Below are 19,517 nucleotides of genomic sequence, written 5' to 3' on the forward strand. Positions count from 1 at the left end.
TAGGAATATCTTTGATTTGTTTTGTTCAAGTTTATTGTGTTTTGCCTGTAATTTTTACAATATTTATGTTAATGTTAGTTCTGTAGTTGTTTGCTGTTATTGTTTTGGGTTGTACTAATGAATTTTCGATAGCGTTTTTAATTTCGTTAATTTCGTTTTCTAGTTTTTTTCTATTATTTGCATTGGAGGTAAACTAAATGTGACAAGATAATAGGTTATATAAGTATAGTAAAATAGTTGAATGTGTATTGGTGTCAGTTGGAAAATATAATAAATTACTTTTATCAATACCAGGCATTAATTGAAAGGATGATTTTCTAAGTACAAAAAGCCGTATAAGGATAAGCATCGCTATTCGTTTCACTATTTTATTAATTGTGTGTTTGTTACCCAATAGATAGATATAGTATGTATTTATTTATGCATATTTTGCTTATTGCATTTATGACACTAAAGTCACTAAGTAAATATCAGAATGATTGATTTTGTATTTAAATTTATTTTGTTGTTCTTTTTTTTTATTATTATTTTTGTCGAAGAATGAGAAATGTTCAATTATGATATCAATATATATTTGATTAGCTTGGGAATGCCGAACATTAATTTTTTTTTTGTTTTGTTACAATTATGAAATAATGATGAACCGAAAAGCTCAAAATAAACTCAAGCTGATAGATAGAATCCAATGTAGAAAATGAGTTAAATGAATTACTAAACGAATATTAAAATCAGCTATCTTAACATGCATTTGTCTTGCATTTATGTTAGTTACTTATGTTAGATTCTGATAGATATGAATTCAATTACAGTTTTAAGCAAATCACTAAATGGCACACAGGCTTATCATTACATGATTTCCTAATAGGTGGTCAATGTGGTAGATTTCGGTTTTACACCCTTGCAGCCTATCTTTAAACCAACTGTTCTTAACAAGTAATTTATCCGGTTTGAAAATTTGTAATATATTTAAATAGTTAACAACCGATTCATAAATAGTTAACAACCGATTCATATATTAACAGGAAAAATCCTGTAGGGATATCAGTTGATTTTCAAATCTTATTAGCAATTTCTTAAACAAGCCTGAAAGTATGCTTCGATTTAAATGTAACTGGCTTAGCCAATTCATAAATCCATTTTGCTTCAACTGATTCTCAAACCGCCGAAACAATTCAGTGTGCCCCTAAAAGTATGCTTTAGACAATTTGGGGATCCTCAAACAAATCTGATTCTAGACAGAGACTAAAGCTGCAAGGGTATTTAAATCTCGGTAGTCCGAATATTGCTTTTCATTCTTCTCGATTTGTTGTATGTTTTTGTCACTTTTAATGTTTGATATCAAAAAAGTCAAACTCGATAGATAAGCTTTTTGAGCTTTTGGTAATTGTAGTTGTAGTTGTAAATATAGCAAAATGTTATGCTAAAGTACATGCATTTGTTGTAGTATTGCCTCCATTTTCAGTTGAAGCCTCAGCAATTTACACTATATATGTATGTATATAGTAAATATCGAGTCATAGCCCGACATAACTGCAAGCCTGTCGATTTATTTGGATGAAGTAGTACGAGTGCGTTATAAAATTGTTTTGGGTAAAAAATAATGTAGAATTGAAGGTTAAGCAACAAATCCAACTTAATGTCGTAAAGCAAAATGATCGAAACGAAATGAAAAGAAAAAGAAATATATATATAAATATATATACATAGATGCATGTATATATGTATATTTATATAAGCATAAGAATATTGTCATCATTCAGCACTATTTTTCAAATGCATACATATGTATATATGTATAAGTATAAAGGTAAATATAAATATAAATGTAAATATGTAAAGTTAAAAGTAAATTTAAAAAATCGGTAACCGTCTACAGGTACCTGTGGTAAGACTGATCTCCATAGCTCTCTGACGATGACCCAAGACCTTAAATTGGGGCAGCGATACCTCACTCGAGACACCAACCGAGTTAGGGCCTTCATTCCATTTATAGCGAATGTCACGCATCGTGTAGCCGACTATACATATATGCACATATATATCATCACATGTATATATATGTTTTTCGATTTTATGTATACATATATAAACATTTCAGTTGTATATATATATGTATTAATAATTTGTTAAAACGTGGATTGTTTCGTTCATCGATGTTTTCAATTTGTTTTTTTTTTTTTGTTTGATTTCATTTATTCGGTTGATTAATTGTTTATTTTTCCATAATTTTGGTGATATTTTTGTTGTTGAATTTATTAGCGTTAGAGTTGTAGTTCGGCACAGTTCGGTGAGGTTGTCGTTGTAGTTCATTTGACGAAAAATATGCACAAAACAAAAAATACATTTCGTGAGACTATTAATGATTGGCAGAAAAATAATTTCCTAGTTGGTTTGATCAATTTTTTTTTTGTTCTCAAAATATTTACGTTTTGTTTTTGGTTTTCTTTTCAAAATTTTGCAAAAATTTGTGGTATATTTTTGGATAATTTTTGTTTATGGTTAATTTATTAATAGTCTCATTCAGAACTTGTTACTTAAAGTGTTGTTAAATATATTTTTTGATTTACATCATAATATATAATATTTTGCTTATATATTACAATTCCAATATACATTTATAATACAATAGGATAATCCAGTATTTTTGGATACCGATATGTTTTCAACTAGACTTAAAGCTACTGTTTGTTCTTATTGGCAGTAGTTCATTTTTGTTTGTTTTCGTATTTTTATTATATTTTTGTTTTTATTTCTTTTTAGTTCACCTTAAGCAGTTCAGGTGTCAGAAATGGGTGCTCTTGTGTATTCTGTTAAGTATTATTATTTAGTATATGTATTTATAAAGGATTATATATATATATATATGTATATTTTTTTTTTTTGGTTTGTAGCTGTTTGTTTGTTACACATTGTTAGCCTACCCAAGCAAATGCGCTAATTGGACGACAACTGGATTTGGTATTGGACTAGTACAATAAGAATAATTGCGACTCGAGAACCGAAAAAAGTTGTAAATAAGGAGTAGAGTAGAAAATAGTTATCGCAATTGTAATCGAAATCGTTATCGATAAATGCCTTTCAACGCTTACACTGGACTACAACTGCTGCGTACTGACTAAACAGTTAATAAATCGATTAAGTGATCAATCAAATCAATCAAAGGCACAACAGAGGTTAGTAGAGGACACTCGAAACACAATATTTACGGTATGTAATTAGTTAGTAAAACAAGTTACAGTTAGCACTCGATATAGGTGAACATAAAACAAAAAGGAAAAAAGAATGTGCATGTTTGTATGTTGATTATGCGCTAAAACCCTTTGAAATCAAATCAAAACTAAACAATTTATTACGAAATATGAACTGAAAAAAGATTGTATAAAAATGTTTTATCACAACAAAGAAGATGTTAATGTCACTTAATGACAATATTTATTGTTCTTTTTTTTTGTATTTTTTTTTTTTTTTGGTTTTGTTTTGACTTTTGTTTTTTTTTTGGTTTTTGGTATGAATTTTTAATGTATGGGGGTACCTGTGGTTAGGTTTATTTCGGTCGCCCTCTGCCTGTGTCCCAAAACTCGGAACTGCGGTAGTTCGACCTCACTGCTCATGCCAACACTACTCAGTCCATCTCTCCAGAAATATCGGATATCTCGCATCGTGTAACCGACTGGTTTCATGTTGTTGTAGTTGTTGATTGCATGAATTTGTTGTCGTTGTTGTTGTTGTTTAATTGTTGCAAAAAGGGGGGCAGTAGTTAATTAATTATTGTAATTGCTTTTTGGTTTGTTTCATGTTGTTATTGTTGGTTGGGTTTTTTGTTTTTGTTTTTGTTAGAGGAGGTGGAGGATATAGTATCAGTGTTCTCGGATAGTTCGATTGACACTTAGGCACTAACTCATATATTATTTTTGTTGTTGGTCTGAATGAGTAACATATATGTTTGTAAAAGAACTGAGTGCTTACAGGTATCTTAATAATAGACTTTAATAAATAATTCATATCTTAGCTATGGTGAATAAAATCTATCGCCTGATAATGTGAAATATTATTAATCATTGCTTATTGCTTTTTTGTCCATTCTCAATTAAATTTATTATATGTATTTACATTTGGTATTTGTGTGACCTCTGGAGAAAAAAGCGTGATTATATTAAAAGTTTTTTTCTTTCGTTTTGTAATTTACATAGAATTATTTTCACAGTACGATTATATTAGAGGTCTACGTATTGAACAGAGAGGCAGCATATTTGATTCGGTTTAGTATTTCAGTATTTAGTTATCGGTTATCGGTATTATCGATCGATCATTATCAGGAGCCTTCTGCGGTTGCTGTAAGTGAGAAGGCGACCGAAACTAACCAATCTTATGAATTTGTTTTGGTTTTGTTTTGGATTTTTATTGTAGTTCGTTTTTTTCTTTCGATTTATTATGTTTTAACCAGGAATTTGAGTCGAGGGCACATGGATGAATCATGAGATCAAAAAGAGAGTTATATACGATATATGCTACAGGATAAATGTTGCAAAATTATCTGAATTAGCGTTTGTGCAAAATTTGCCACATTGAATTGGCATAAAACAAACTTAAAATGGTTGAAAATGTACACAGTAATTATCTATCTATTATTTACGTAACATATATAATAATTTTGTATTCATATGAGCAGAACTATTTGGATTTGGATTTTGTTTTGTTGGTTAATCTTGTAATTTTGGTGGGTCCATTTTCTTAACAAATAAGAGTTTTATATAATGAAGAACAGAAAATGATTGAAACCAAAGAGTTGAGAACTAGATAACGAGCGCTGTGCCTCATAACTACTGAACCCTCAATTGATTTGGGTGTACAATGTCAATGTCAATACTGGTAAAAGACTAAATTTTATAGTAGTAAGTAGTAAACAAAAGAGTTATCAACCCTGATCTGCCCAAATATATAATATATATATCGATATGTGTTTTTACTGTACTGTGTGAGTTGACTTACAATTGCATTTTATTAAACATTTTGCATAAGCTTCAATTCGTATGTATAAATTAAATTTTAAATCAATTTTCTGCCCACACTGAACAAACAGCGCGTGGCCTTAAGCTGAGTGGCCAGAGCTTCATGCAGATGCAATTAGTTATGGAAATACATACATAGATAACGAATATGGAATCAAATTTATTCGGAACTGGTAATAAATAAAAATAATACCAATACTAAGCGCATCGTCACTTCACTTTGGCCACTTGGATTCTATGCTTGGTTAAGTGCTTCATATTCTGAATGAGTTTCATTTTATAGAGATTCGCTTTAATTACAATTTTCTTTAAATTTTCATATACAATTTGTTATAGATTTTGTTTTGCCTTATTTAATTTTTTTTTGCATTTGTTCTTTTCAAATAGAATTAGACGTTGCGGTGGAATGAGAAAAAGAAAGAAACATTGTACTTACAGCTTTCGATTTCGATGTGACACAGTTGCCGATCCATGGGGAAATATTGTAGATTCATTGGACACGATGCCGTGATAGTCAATCTGAAATTGTATTTGTTTTGTTTTTTTTTTTTGTGTTTCGTTTGTTTCAACGACAAAAGAAAGTTGTTCGATTAGTAAATTGGTAGTGAAAGCAGGTGTTGAGCACAGCTAATTGTTACAACAGTTAAACAAGCAGGAGGATCAAATAATTTACGACATTTAGGGGGTAGTATATTATTATTATTAGTTACGAGTTGAGGGTTTGTTTTTTTTTTTTTTTTGTTTGGCGGTAACAGGTAAGTAAGGGGTTAGTTCATTTGGCTAGTTGAAACAGAGCGAGTTCAATTGGATATGAGTTATATATTTTTTGTTGTTTGTTTGTTGAATATTATAATTATTATTACAATTACAATTAATTAGTATTGTTAATGTTAATAACATTTGTAGTTGTAAGTGAGAGAAGAGAAAAGAGAGTGAGGCGAGTTGCTCTTACGCTTTGCTTCTGTTGATGTAAATTTTTTGGTTGTTTGATTTGTTTTGTTTATTTTTAATTTGAACAGAAATTATTGTTTGTATTTTTTGTTGGTTGTAGTAAGAGCTACGAATATGTTAATGGTGGTGGTTACAACTAGAAAACCCAAACTCTAATCATACTTGACGTTTGACGATGGCAATTTGCTGCTGCTTTGCTGCTTGGCTGTGATTTTGGACAGATTCTTGTTTATAGGTAGTAGAAAATGTACTGTGACCAGTGCAACCTTTTTGCGGTGTAAAAGACACATGACAGAGACGGAGATATATATAGAGAGAGAGAGAGTCATGCAACTGGCGGTACCCAATTTCATATACCTTTACTTTGCTTTGCTTTATTATTGTTGTTGTGTGGGGGTCAAGCTTTGCATACTTCATGCGCCCCATCCCCCTATATCTTTTTAGACAGGGGGCGTGTGTCTATCATGAAATGTGCAATAGAGATTTATCTCGCTTTATCGCTCGCATATCGCCAACTTGCCAATTGAACTCACTTGATTAAAGTATATATATATATAATTATATTCATATTCATATTCATATTCGATTTATAAATGCTTCAAAAACTTTTTCATTTTGTTGAACGTTTTGTTTCAGTTTTTTTGTGTTTTTTTTTTTTTTTTTGCAAATTACAACATTAATTTATACACACGCACACACATCAAAAAATTGTACAAAGTTGCAAAAAGGGTTGAAAAATAATTGAAATGAAAAAAAATCTTTAGTTTGTTAGTAAAATAATTATCAATTATTCTCAGTAGTTTATACTGTTTTCGATTTTTTTTCTTTTAGAATTTTGTTTTGATTATTATGTTAGTTTTGTTGTTTGGTTAGTTTAAGTTTTGTAAATAGATATAAAATCCAATACACATACACATATAGATGGAAAAAATAGTTTGAAATTGCATTTGAATTAATTTGCTTTGGAGTTAATGATTTTTACCTAATACTTCTTGTTATCGATCCAGAATGATGCACTCGAATGAACTCATTACTGGTTGTTGCAATGTGAAAATATGATTGTTTTTCATTTACAAAAAAGGTGTCAGGTACCCAAATATTCTTAATGAATTCTGATCCAACCGATAGTGTTTCTACACCAGGTCGTTTTCTATACGCTAAACGAGGATCGGTCCAAAATTGACGAAAGTAAAAATCCAATGTAAAGTCCTATTTACGGGATACGTGTTTTTGTTACCAATTTCGATACGATACGATACGGTACGATATACGATACGATGCGAATACGATATCAAACGCATCGCGTTGCAACGTCGCATTTTTCGTGGGGAGGAGGCAAAAAGAGATGTTTGTTTCTTATTAGTAAACTTGATAGAACTTATCACTAATTTAATATAATATAAAAGTAGTACGAGTATGTAAGTATTTTTTGTTAAGATTCAACATAAAAGACTCTCATATAATTTAATATATTGAAATGAAAGTCTAAAGAGTACATAGTTAGAAATTAGGCCAACATCACAGATCACAAATAAATAGCAATAATAATAATATCTAAAACCGATAAATGCGCAAAGACTTTTGCGTTGAAAGTAATGGTAAATGAAGATTTAAGAATTTGGTATTAATCAAGCGTGCAACAATTGGGCATTAATAATAATCATAAGTAATGCATTTAATTTTGTGACATGCAAAGACATCAAATATATTTTTATTTTTTACAATGTGTTTTCTGGAAAGTGTTAAATTTTCTTTATCCATTTGGAAAACTGAGAAGTAAAACGAAAAGTAACAGCATAAAGTAAAATCAAAGTTTAAGAAATCAACAAAAAAGTTAAGCTATATACAGTATTTCGCTAATATGATTAAATAAAGCAGTTCAGAAACCTTTCATCATCTTATCGTATTTGCTGTGATGTGAAGTATTTAAGAATTTCTGATTAATTGAGAATAGATATGTAGTAATAAATATTATAGCACTATGGATAGTACTATGGCAAATGGTATCAGTAAGTCTCTATGGTATTTGGTATTTTAATATACTATATTTTGAGCTAACATGGACATGGCTCATTGTTGTTGTTGCTGCTGCTGCTGTTGCAGTTGCAATTGCTGCGGCTGCGGCTGCTGTTGCGGCTGTTGTGGCTGCTGTTGCTGCTGTAAGGGCTGTTGGCAGTGCCTCAAAGCTAAAGCATACAAGGCGGTACACTACGACTAAAAGAGGCACAGAAGCGTTTTCTTGTTAAGGGAGAAGGTCGGATCGGATAGCGGATAGCGGATGGAAGAAGGCGAAGGACGAAGGACGGAGAGGGCAGGTTCTATGTTACAGGTCCGACAAGTTATGCAGGCTGAGAGTTACGAGTATTTCTTTTTATTTTTTTTGTTAACTGTGTTCTTCATGTGTGTGTGTGTGTGTATGTGTGCTGCTAAAAGGCTGGGTTTTATTTCGGGAATTAGTTCCTTGTATCTCTAGTGACCGCGTCAAGAAACAACAACGAACAAAAAAAAACGTATAACATCGTTAAATTAAAAATGTACATGTTGTGAGCATAGTTCAGGGTACTTTTCGAGTACTTTTCGCGCTCACATATATATTCATATATGTTCATAGAGTAAATAGTAATTTTTACTAAATGCTTGCAATATTGATCGAAAATTGCCCGTTGCACTCGTGACGTATGTGCAATTCTCGTTTATAAGTAAATTCGATTCGATTTTATTATGTTTTTGATAAAGTTTAAGCTTAAGTTCAACTAGAAGATTTGGTTTCCACTCGGTTCAGGCACGCCCAAAATTAAAATATATAATAAATACAAATTTGGTAGAATAGATTAAAAACAAAAGCAAAATTAAAATAAAAACGATATAATCAAGCATTTATATAAGGTCAGGGTTTATTTGGGGCTCAACGCAATCAACTATTTTAAAGGGAAAACAGAGGGAAAGGGAGAGATATTTTATTGAATTTATAAAATACTGCAACATCACACCACAATCTAGAACGCGAACGATTTCATGAATGTTTTCCATTTATTGTTTTGCAGCGCATTGTGTATTTTGTTTTTTTGTTTTTTTTTTTTCTTTACAACATTTACTCAATTTGCATACATATATCTGTATCTGCATTTGTATCTGTATCTGTAGCTGTTTTATTGCTTTGGCTTGTTGTCTGGATAATGTTAGTTTAGAGTTTGTTTTTTGTCCGGTTTTGTTTTCAATAGTTTTTTGTTTTCGTGTTTATCTGAATGCATTGTTTTCTTTAATGTGATTTGAATATGAATATTGTGTGTGTGTTATAGAAATTATAATAAAATATCCTTGCAGTGGGTCAATTTAAGGCAGATTCTGTTCATTAATTGCGTTAATGAATAAATTATAAATGCAGTCTTGAAATTTATTGCTTTTTATGACAGCAATATTTTTAAATCATTTCTAATTTAAAGCAGATTTACTTCATTATAATCTTTAATGCATGAGTTGTAAAGTCAGACTTGGAATTTATTATATTTTGCGACATCAATGTTTAAAGCTGCTTCCCGCAAAGTAGCAGGTAGTATATATCAAATAAAGCCTTTGGTATATTTCAGTATTTTTTCAGTATATAAATTTAGTATCTTTTAAGAATAAAATACATCATTATATATCAGATGCGAACTTTGGTCTATTTTTTAATTTTTTTGGAATATTAATATGGTATATTTTGGAATTTTCGGTATATTAAGCTGGTATATTTAATTGAATTGTAAAGTCAGACTTTGAATTTATTATTTTTTATGACATCAATGCTTAAAGCTGCTATCCGTAAATAAGAAGGTAGTATCAAATATAGCCTTTGGTATATTTCAGTATTTTTCGGTATATCAATTTAGTATCTTTTAAAAATAAAATACATCAATATGTATCACATATAACATTTGGTATATTTTTAGTAATTTTGAAATATTAATATGATATATTTCGAAATTTTCGGTATTTTAATTTGGTATATTATAAGAATTAAATGGGTTGCTGTAGTAGCCTTCTTACTTGTTTTAAAGCAGATTTACTTTATTCATTCATTAAATCATTTCTATGGTATTAAAACTAAAGTATAGATAAGCTTCTTTATTTATGCACCTTTCAAGCTAATACTTTAACTTTTATACTGCAAGGATATTCAAATAAATAGCAGAATAAGTTTAAAACAATGTCGTTTTTACTTTCAGATATTTGTGTTAATTCTGTGCATTCGCTTGATATTGAAGTATTTGCTTAGTTTGTTGCATTTTTGTTGTATGTTTTTGGCATGTTGTGTTTTTCGTGTTTGGTATTTTGGTATTTGGTATTTGGTATTTCGTGTTGTTTCTGTCGCTTCTCGTGCTCATGTACATTTGAACCACGTTTGTTTCGTATAAATTGATTGCTGTTGACTTGATGCCAAAGCCAAAAAGTGGTGCACGTGTCAATCCGTCTAGCTTTATGCACTATGTAACGGGTGCAAGTTTGGTGATGAACTGTGTGGGGCATACTTTATTTATAGTACACACTGTGCTTGATTTCTCACACAGCTCGAAAAAAGAACTGAAAAAACAGAAAACGAAACAATCAAAAGTGAAACTCAAGTAAATGTGGTCGATGCTGATTTCTTGGATGTGGATTTTGGATATTGGGTTTGTCGGAGGTGGAGGTGGGCGTGGTCGGGGGATTTCCAATTAAATGCTGTTCTCTATCGACCCCATTCTCAGTGAAGTGGATTTGCATGTTTGGTGTGAATGGGGAGGGGAGACGAGTTGTCGAAGTTATTGAGCTAAGTAATATATGGAGCCAATTTTATTGTTGATTAATGATTGGGAAAGAGTTCAATGGTCTAACTATATATATATATTGAGGACAGAAGTTAAAACGAGTTGAGAAATAAAAACGAGAATTTAAATTTAATTAACAGTTGTTCAATCGATCAAAAATTAAATGAAATGTGTTTTTGTTGTGGTCTTGTTTCAAGTTTTAAATCGAATCCTGAATATCGCAAGTTACGAGTACAATTTAGAATTTGTAGAAAATGCAAAAATATATGAATAATTGAATTGAATCCTTTTCGCATTGAAATAAACACAGAAGTACCTTATACACTTATACGTTTGTCTTGCTATATATAGATATGTTATATATATATATATGTATGTGTGTATCACATATGACATCGAGCTATACGAGTATTGCGAACATTATTCATATACATATATATCCATATATTCATTCATATTATTTTTAATGTTTTTTTTTTTTTTTTTGTTTTGTTTTGGAATAATTTTAGTTGTAACAAAAACGCATGCGCGCAGCCAATGTCGACAGGACTGCTGTGATTATTTGTTTTGCCTTTGGCCACAATAAAGTACTTTTTGATTAGCGGATTAGCATAGATTATATAGATTATTAAAATGAAAATATGATATCGCAAGAGGTCTGAGCGTGTGATTCTCGATTGGCGGATGCAATTTATAAGTTCAGCATGAATATAAAAGAAAACTAATTAAATGAGCAAAAATTTCATAGTTTAGTGAATGTTTACGCATCAAAGCTTTGATAGATATATATATAGTATATAGAAAGATAGTGGCGCTGAAGACAGAGCAGAGGACAGAGCAGAGAAGCGGGCAAAAAAGCCAAGTGATTAAATTGCAGTATCACATTCAATTTTCAATTCAAGAATATATTTTACTGATCGATTGGAATATAAAACTGGTTTCGAACATAATACATCAAGTTGCCTAATAACAAATACAACAATGAAACGATAAATCTTCAACAATTTTCAATAATAATTATATTCTTTTGTATTCTTTATGTATTCTTTAATTTCGATTAATTTACTGTACTTTATTTTGGCGCAACGACAAATTTGACGGCATCGCATAACAATTATAAACACAACATTTAATTGTTAAAATTGTAGAATATGTTTATATATAAGTATATTGTATAACGGGAGTATATGCATTGGAAATTCGCAATTTGCTTTCTTCCAAAAACAAAAACTAAACAATGAACAACAAATGAAACTTAATTCAATGAATATGTTTTTTCTTTTGTTTTTTTTTTTTTTTTTTGAGACTGCAAATAAGCGAAATGATATATGAACAAATGTTACACAAAAATGTGTGTTTAAGCAAGAGAGAGAGAGAAGAGAGTTACAGACAGAGAGAGAGAGAGAGATAGAGAAGTAAGAGGTACTGGTTGATAGTTGGGAAGAGAGAGAGAGAGATATATAATAGTGAAATCAAGAAGTTGACGAGAAGATATATGATTGAATTTTCATTTTTTCGTTTAATTTTTTTTTTTTTTGTATAAGAAAAACAGAAAATTTGAGATTTTCTTTTTTTGTTGTAAAATGTTTGTAGTTGGTATAGTATTTTTGTTGTTGGTAAATTTTTGGTATGTACCATGAGAACTTCCGAAACCGAACTGATACTGAGGACATACATTGTGACGCCGACTTCCACAGGGGGACCTGCAACATACATATACACACACACGATTGATGGGTTTTTGGTTTGTTTTCATTATACTTAATGGATTTGTTATTGACGTAGTTGTAGTTGTTGTAGTTATTGTTGCTGTTCTTGTTGTTGTTCTTGTTTATCTTGCAGTTTGTGGTTCTGAACCATTTTTGTGTGTTAACCCAAAAAAGATCTTAACAAAAAATTATTAGTTAAACGCAGTCGCGTTTTAACTTGTTGCTGGCAACTTATGTATTTCTTCATGTTTCTGTAGAATTTTTCATTTAGCAAAATCAAATATACATACAATATAGTTTTTCTTTTTAAAGGGGAAATCAGTGCGCGTTTTCAATTAAATTCGTGCGAATGATTTTGCTTTTTTTTTGTTTGTTTGTTTGTTGTTTGCACGCGCCGAATGAAAACCAAATCGACTACTTGAATTTTGCTAGAATTGTTTTTGTTTTATTTTTAAGTTTAACTATATTTTTCATTTTTTTTTTGTTTTGTTTTTACGGCTAAGGCTGAGCTATAAAAATTGAATGCAAACATAGAATAATATATTTGATGTTGTTGTGAGTTTGAAAATAATACTAGCGAAACATATGGATAAACTACAAGAAATTGGTTGTAAGTATTCTTAGTACTTAGTTTTTTCACTCAGTGATAGCGGATTTAACACACCATTTTGCAAAAAGCATTGAATTTTGTTTGTCAGAAACTTCGAGTAAATTGATCTTGAAGCATTTTTGTATGATTTATTTTTATTGTATGTGGTCCTATAAAAAGTAGATGAAAATAAATAATCTATGAAGTGAACAGAACAAGTCGATTTTTGATTATTTGTTGATTGATTGATAAAGGAGGGAGAGTGGAAGATGATTTTTTGTTTGTTTGTTTCATTGTTTGTCGTTGAGGGCAGAGGGATTTGTGTGTGTGTGTTTTTGGTTGAGTGTGTGAGTGTTGGGAACTTTTTTTTTCTTTTTGCTGTGCTCTTTGACCAATCTAGAAATGTACTCAAATTGTCAACAACGACAACGACACATACACACAGAGAAACTCGTTTAAAAATTTATGCATTAAACTAAATTTGGTGAGATCTTATTTACTTATACGTAAGAAAAAAGCATTGCCAATTGCGTTAATAGAAGTAGTAATTGTAATTGTAGTTGTAGTTGTAATAGTAGTAGTTGAGAGTTCACTAAAACATTTCAATAAAGATAGCCTCACTCATTTTGATCAACCCTAAACAAGCACTTTTAAAAAAGTGCACTATGAAACCCTATTAAGTAGCTAACCAAAAGAAATTCACAAATCAAACAACTTAAATCGGAGCATCAAATAACATAAATAAACATAGAACTTCAAAAAGAAAGTTATAGAGAAGAAATCATATGTTCAATTGGTGTAATAATCGATTTTAATCGATTTACTGTTGTTAATATTATTTTTTTTTTTTTAAGATGTTTCGTGTTCATTTAACGTGACAATATGTAACTGAAGCATTGTGTGTCTTACGAATTCAAAGAGTTAAGAGTAGTTAAAAAGTAAAAGTAGTGTGTAAGTAGTTGAATTCAAAAAAGTAAAGTTCAAATCAAGATCAAAAGTAAATGTTCCAACAACAGAGACAGAGAGCAGATGCGAGAGAGCGCTTAACGATAAACGATAGATAAGTTATTAAGAGAGGTACAAAGGTCATTTAGTTTGTACCATTTTCACTTCTGAGAGCGAGCTGATTGATAGCACATACATGGTGACTCCGACTTCAACGGGAGGTCCTGAAACACGTACAGTTTGTTTGGCATGTTATAGTTATATCATATATGTATGGTAGAGTATTACAGTATTCACAGTATTCACATTATTACAGTCTAAGACGCTCAAAATATAATCATAAACTAAGAAGTAAAAACAATAACATTTTGTTGGTTATCGACCTCTCTCTAAGTGAATAATAATTATTCAATTTGATTTGCGAGTTGGGCCCCCATTTGAGCTAGCTTTTTGTTAGTGTGGGTCTCTAAGTATAATGCGATTGCAAATCGTTCGTACTTACCACCATAATTGGGTCTTACTCTTTTGTCGTAACTAACACTAAAGGAGTCGAGTATAGCGGATATGTTTACGTCACCCAACATGCTGCCTCCGCCGGTTCTGTAAGAGACAGAAAATATTCATTAGCATAACTGAAACAAGAATGAAAACCATTTTCAATAAGAGCAAAACAGTGTGGTTTTATTTTTTAAATATACCAAAATTAATATGCTGATAAAATATTACTGAAGGGATACATTTGGTATATCGATGTTCTTAAGGTATACCAAATATACACTCTTAAAATACACCGAATTCATATACAGAAGAAATTCCGAAGTCTATCTTTGGTATTTATATCGAAATACTTAATATATCCCAATTTAAAATATCCCAATGCAATAAAAATCCCGAAGGCTATATTTGGTATGTTGATATACTTCAAATACACCAAATATAAATTCTAAGAAATTGTTAAATTGTTATACCGAAAAAATAGAAAATTGTACTGAAATCTATATTTGGTATATTGATATATTTTTACATTAAAAATATGCCAAATCCTATATTTGGTATATCGGTAAAAATATACCGAATATAATATTTGGTATATAGATATACTTAAAATATACCAAATATACATTCTTAAAATATGATGAATAAATATACCGAACAATTGGAAAAGTGTACTGATTTAGTATACTGATATACTTTTACATTAAAAATTTACCGAATGCTATATTTGGTATATAGATACTATATACTATTACGGTATGTACCAATTGTATGGTACCTTCTACGCTTCTACCTTCTGGATAGCGGGCATAAAAACAATTAAAGTTTAATCAATATCTAAGCAAACATGCATATACATTTAGTATATATTGTATGTTAAATGTTCCTTAAGTTTAACCTTATGCAATCAAAGCTTAATGGCTTCTAATCATAAGCAGTTGAACCTTAACATTTGCAAGAAATAATTTAAGGCATTAAGACGCTTGGATAGCTATTCCAGCTTCGTATCTGTGGATCTACATGGCACTGATCAATAATACATGCCCATTTTAGAGGCTGAGATATGCCCTCATTCTGTTTGCACAACTTTATGATACCCTTTTTAGGTATTTTTATGGATATTTGGCAGAAAGAAGAGCAACAAAAAAAAAAGCGAAAACGGATAAAATGATAGCTGGAGGAGCAGGCAGGCAATGTGTTGGCTGCTGCAGGTGTGTGTGTTTGTGTGTGTGTCCCTATATATATATATATTTATGTATTTGTGTGTGTGCTTGTGCTACATTCAGTTTGTTTGGTATCAAGTGTACACACTCACGCAGAGTCAAACAGTCAAATGGGCAAGTCGCCCAAGCCAAGCTAACCATATGTGTATGTCCTTTTAAGGGCTGTGTATGTGTGTGTGTGTACTTTTGTGAGTTTGTATGTATTATTTATGGCAAGTCCCTGGTGCTGAAGGCGCTGGCATGCCTGTTTATTTGCGTCTATTCTGCGCTAAACTGTGCTATTAAAGCGCGTTTGTTGGTATTTTAACTGTCTCGCTCGTCTCGGATATACACAAGTGCTTGTTTGCTTCTGTGGCTCTGCTCTGTTTGTGTGTGTGTATATTTGTTTGCAAGTGTGTCAGTGTGTGTGTGCGTGAGTAAAATCACAATTTAATAAAAGTTACGCCTGCAAATAAACACCCACTTTTCTGACTTTGCACCTTTCTCGTTTGGAACGTAGCTAAATTCAAATTTTAATTACTTGCCATGCTTTGTACTTTGATAATTCAATATCTAAATGATTTTAGGTGCTTGATTGCCATGACATGTGCAAACTACAATCTGTAATCAAGCAGCACGCTCTCGAAACACACACTTCAAACTCTCAGCGAGAGTCGCTCTCGCTTTGGCTCCCACTCTCTCTCTCTCTCTCGCTCGGTGTTGCTCTCGCGGTCTCTTGCTCTCTTGATTCTTTTGCGCTCTTTGCCTCTTTTTTTTGGGGCTGCTGGCTGCGCATGTTGCGCTTTGCTCTGTGTATACGAAGCGTTGGCATTTAACAAAAGTCGTCGAAAAAATGGCAGCCTATTTATAAATATAAAGAGGTACACACACTCGCACACACACACCTCACACACATGTGCGTGTGTAAGGACAAACGGTGGCAGGGTGGCAGAGCCTGGCAGAGCTGCTGCTGCTGTTATTGTTATTATTGCTGCGCAATGGCCTGACAACAGTTGATATGCGGTTACTTTGGCTTTGGTTTTGCTGACTGCCAGCCTGACTGCCTGACTGCCTGCTGCCTGGCTTTGGATAATGAAAAGTTTTGATTGCTATTTGATTTGAGTTTAAGATGAAATTGGTATGGGCTTGGGCTGCGTATACGCAATATTCATTGTCATTAGCTTACAGCTTTAAGCACGTCAGGTGCTGTCAATAAGTTTTAACTCGCACTGGCATGGCAGCAACATCATTTTGTATATGGGTTAGGCGTGGCCAACTGCCAGCTGCGAGCTGCGAGCTGTTCGCTGTTCGTTGCCAACATCGCGTATACATAATATGCAAATCAAAGTGGCTGCCAGCCAGCCAGTCCGCCGCCTAGCTGAAACTAATTACGACTACTATGACACATTTGATCAAATTATTTATGCACACTCTCTGGCTGCGCTCTATGTGTGTCAGTGTGTGTCAGTGTGTGTGTGGCTGCCTGTGTGTGATGCTTGTTATTGAGTGCACTCGAGACTGTCAATGAGCCATCAAATATTTGCCCATTGAAATACACATACATATACATGCTATATACACACAATATACTTATATGTTAGGCTTTAAGTCTGCAGACAAGTAGTATGAGCAAATATGTATGCATTGAATTACAGCTAAAAATGCGCAATTTTTTTTCAATGCTTATTTAAATACTCTAAAGCAATTGCGAATATATTTTAAAGTCGCATATATATTCAGTTTGTTATTTAAGTAATTTATTTGATTCCTAGCAATAGAAGCTAAAGCCTTGATTTATTATTTTTACTATGCTTTTTTCGAACTAACTGAAACTATTGTATTTCTAGAGCAATTCTTTATCATTATTACTTTAATCATTTTACAATATCAAAAGGTTGTTTCAAATTTAATGGCTTTATTATTTACTTTTATTAAAGTTTCTTTCCAATCTTTTCGTATTTTTATTGAGAAATTGGCAAAATATATTTGCACACCACTTTTACGTACATATTATAAACTTCAAATATACCAGATCTATTAAAATATACCAAATTAACATACTGAAAAAATATACTAAATATAAATGTTTAAAATATGACAATGACGGTATATTAAATTCCGTATATTCAGTGTTAAGTTTATAATCAAAATGATCTACAGCTTGCCTCAGATATATTATATCATTTATTATTAGTTTACACACAGCTAAGAGTAGCTTCCAATTTTAATTTTATAAATACATATTTTATCTAAGAAATTGCTCTTAATATATTTTCACAAGCAATTCTTCTCAAATATATTTTTATAGTCATTTCTAGTTTCATTTTATTAGAAATAAAATATCGCCAGCTGGTCTTAGATTTCATTGAATATTCTTTTTTTATTTACACGTAGATTCCAATTTTAATATAAAATATCTTTCATATTTAGTAAATACCAATTTGATTTAAGAAATTGCTCTGAATATGCTGTGTGATGTGTCAAGGGAAACATGTAGCATAAATAGTGAAAGCTTGAGCTGTCAGGGATATTAAGTTTAGTGGAGGATGCGCCCACAAATGTAGGCAACGCTTTTTATGTGTGCCACAGCGACAAAGTGTGCAAAGTGACTTGCACAATACGCGCTGTGGCAGCAACAACAACAACAACAACAAGGAAACAGCAACAACAACAACAACAAACAGCAAAGTGTAACAAACCAATGTCATGCGCAGCAACGGAGGCAGAAAGCAACGACAGCGAGTAGCAAAGTCCAAGCCCAAAACGTGTCGCCAAGTTGCCACCATGGCAACACCAACTAAATCCACATCCTCATCCACATCCACATCCACACACACACTAACCCACAAACACATACACACACACACAACTACATGCACACACTTATCCACAGCCAACGCCGGGCATATTATCGCTGGCCACAGTTTGTTGTCTTATCTGAAGCCGCTGTTGATGCTTTGTTTGTCCACATCTAATGTTTGTGTGTGTGTGTGTGTGTGTGTGCGTGTAGCCTTGTGTATGTATGTGTGTGAGCGTAAGTTTGTGTATGTGTTGGAGCTAGCGGCAACGCCCCAGCAGTGTTCACTGCGTAACTGATGATGGCCGACAGTGAAATGAAAATGTAAGAAATATCTTTGTTATTGTTTGTTGTCATTGTTGTTGCTGTTGTTGTTGTTGCTGTCGTGCCGTTGTCCGTGTTACTTTGAGTGCTGGCCATTACGTATACGCGGCGTTGGACACGCGCCATTGCATAAATTCAAGTGATATGTTAAAACAAAACGGAAATGCGAAAACTGCTAGAAAACATTATCTCGCTGCCAGTCGACAGTCGACAGTCGACACGCTATTCACGTCTCTTCTCCTCCGTGGACCGAAAGCCCCGGCTACCCATGTCAGGCAAAATACTCTCTACAACAACAGCAGGAGAAACAACAACTTAAGCATTGCCAACGCTGGCTCAAAGATAAGCCAAAAGTTGGCAAAGCACATTTTCTGTTTTTGTTACGCAGTAAAACACTTGGGCTATTTCTACTATGTATTTGTTGGTGTGTGTGTGTGAGTAAGCGTTTTTTAATAAAGTGATAGCTTGATGGCCAACATTTTCTAAAAATAAACGTACATATTTATTAAGCTGGGCCTGAGTAGATAAATATGTTATGCTAACTCTCAGCTGGCGACCACGCCCATGCAATACATGGGGCCTTGGGAAATACAAAAATATATAAAAATAGGCGAATTGCACTCGAATCTCTGTTTGATTAAACAAAAGTCAATTTCAATTACAATTGATGTGACAGCTCAAAAGTGAGGTAAATGCATATATGCAAGTCCTT

At 32.1% G+C, this 19,517-nt stretch overlaps 1 protein-coding gene across 9 annotated transcripts in view; it reads right to left on the reverse strand.

Annotated features, from left to right (window-relative positions):
* Positions 1-19,517, reverse strand: part of LOC117567321 (gamma-aminobutyric acid receptor subunit beta) — a 43,847-nt gene that overhangs the window by 12,358 nt on the left and 11,972 nt on the right. For 2 of the 9 annotated variants that reach the window (XM_052005829.1, XM_052005832.1), the window contains exons 3-7: positions 14,490-14,587; positions 12,380-12,447; positions 6,943-7,169; positions 5,446-5,528; positions 3,533-3,670 (exon numbers count right to left, since the gene is read on the reverse strand). In XM_052005829.1, coding sequence (XP_051861789.1) covers positions 3,533-3,670; positions 5,446-5,528; positions 6,943-7,169; positions 12,380-12,447; positions 14,490-14,587 — 614 coding nt within the window. Of the gene's footprint in view, positions 1-1,880; positions 2,019-3,532; positions 3,671-5,445; positions 5,529-6,942; positions 7,170-12,379; positions 12,448-14,143; positions 14,212-14,489; positions 14,588-19,517 lie in introns of those variants that run through there. The other 7 variants (XM_052005830.1, XM_034247226.2, XM_034247221.2 and 4 more) reach the window with 4 other exon arrangements.

The sequence above is a fragment of the Drosophila albomicans genome, chromosome 3, assembly GCF_009650485.2.
Source record: "Drosophila albomicans strain 15112-1751.03 chromosome 3, ASM965048v2, whole genome shotgun sequence".
NCBI classification, from domain to species: Eukaryota; Metazoa; Arthropoda; class Insecta; order Diptera; family Drosophilidae; genus Drosophila; species Drosophila albomicans.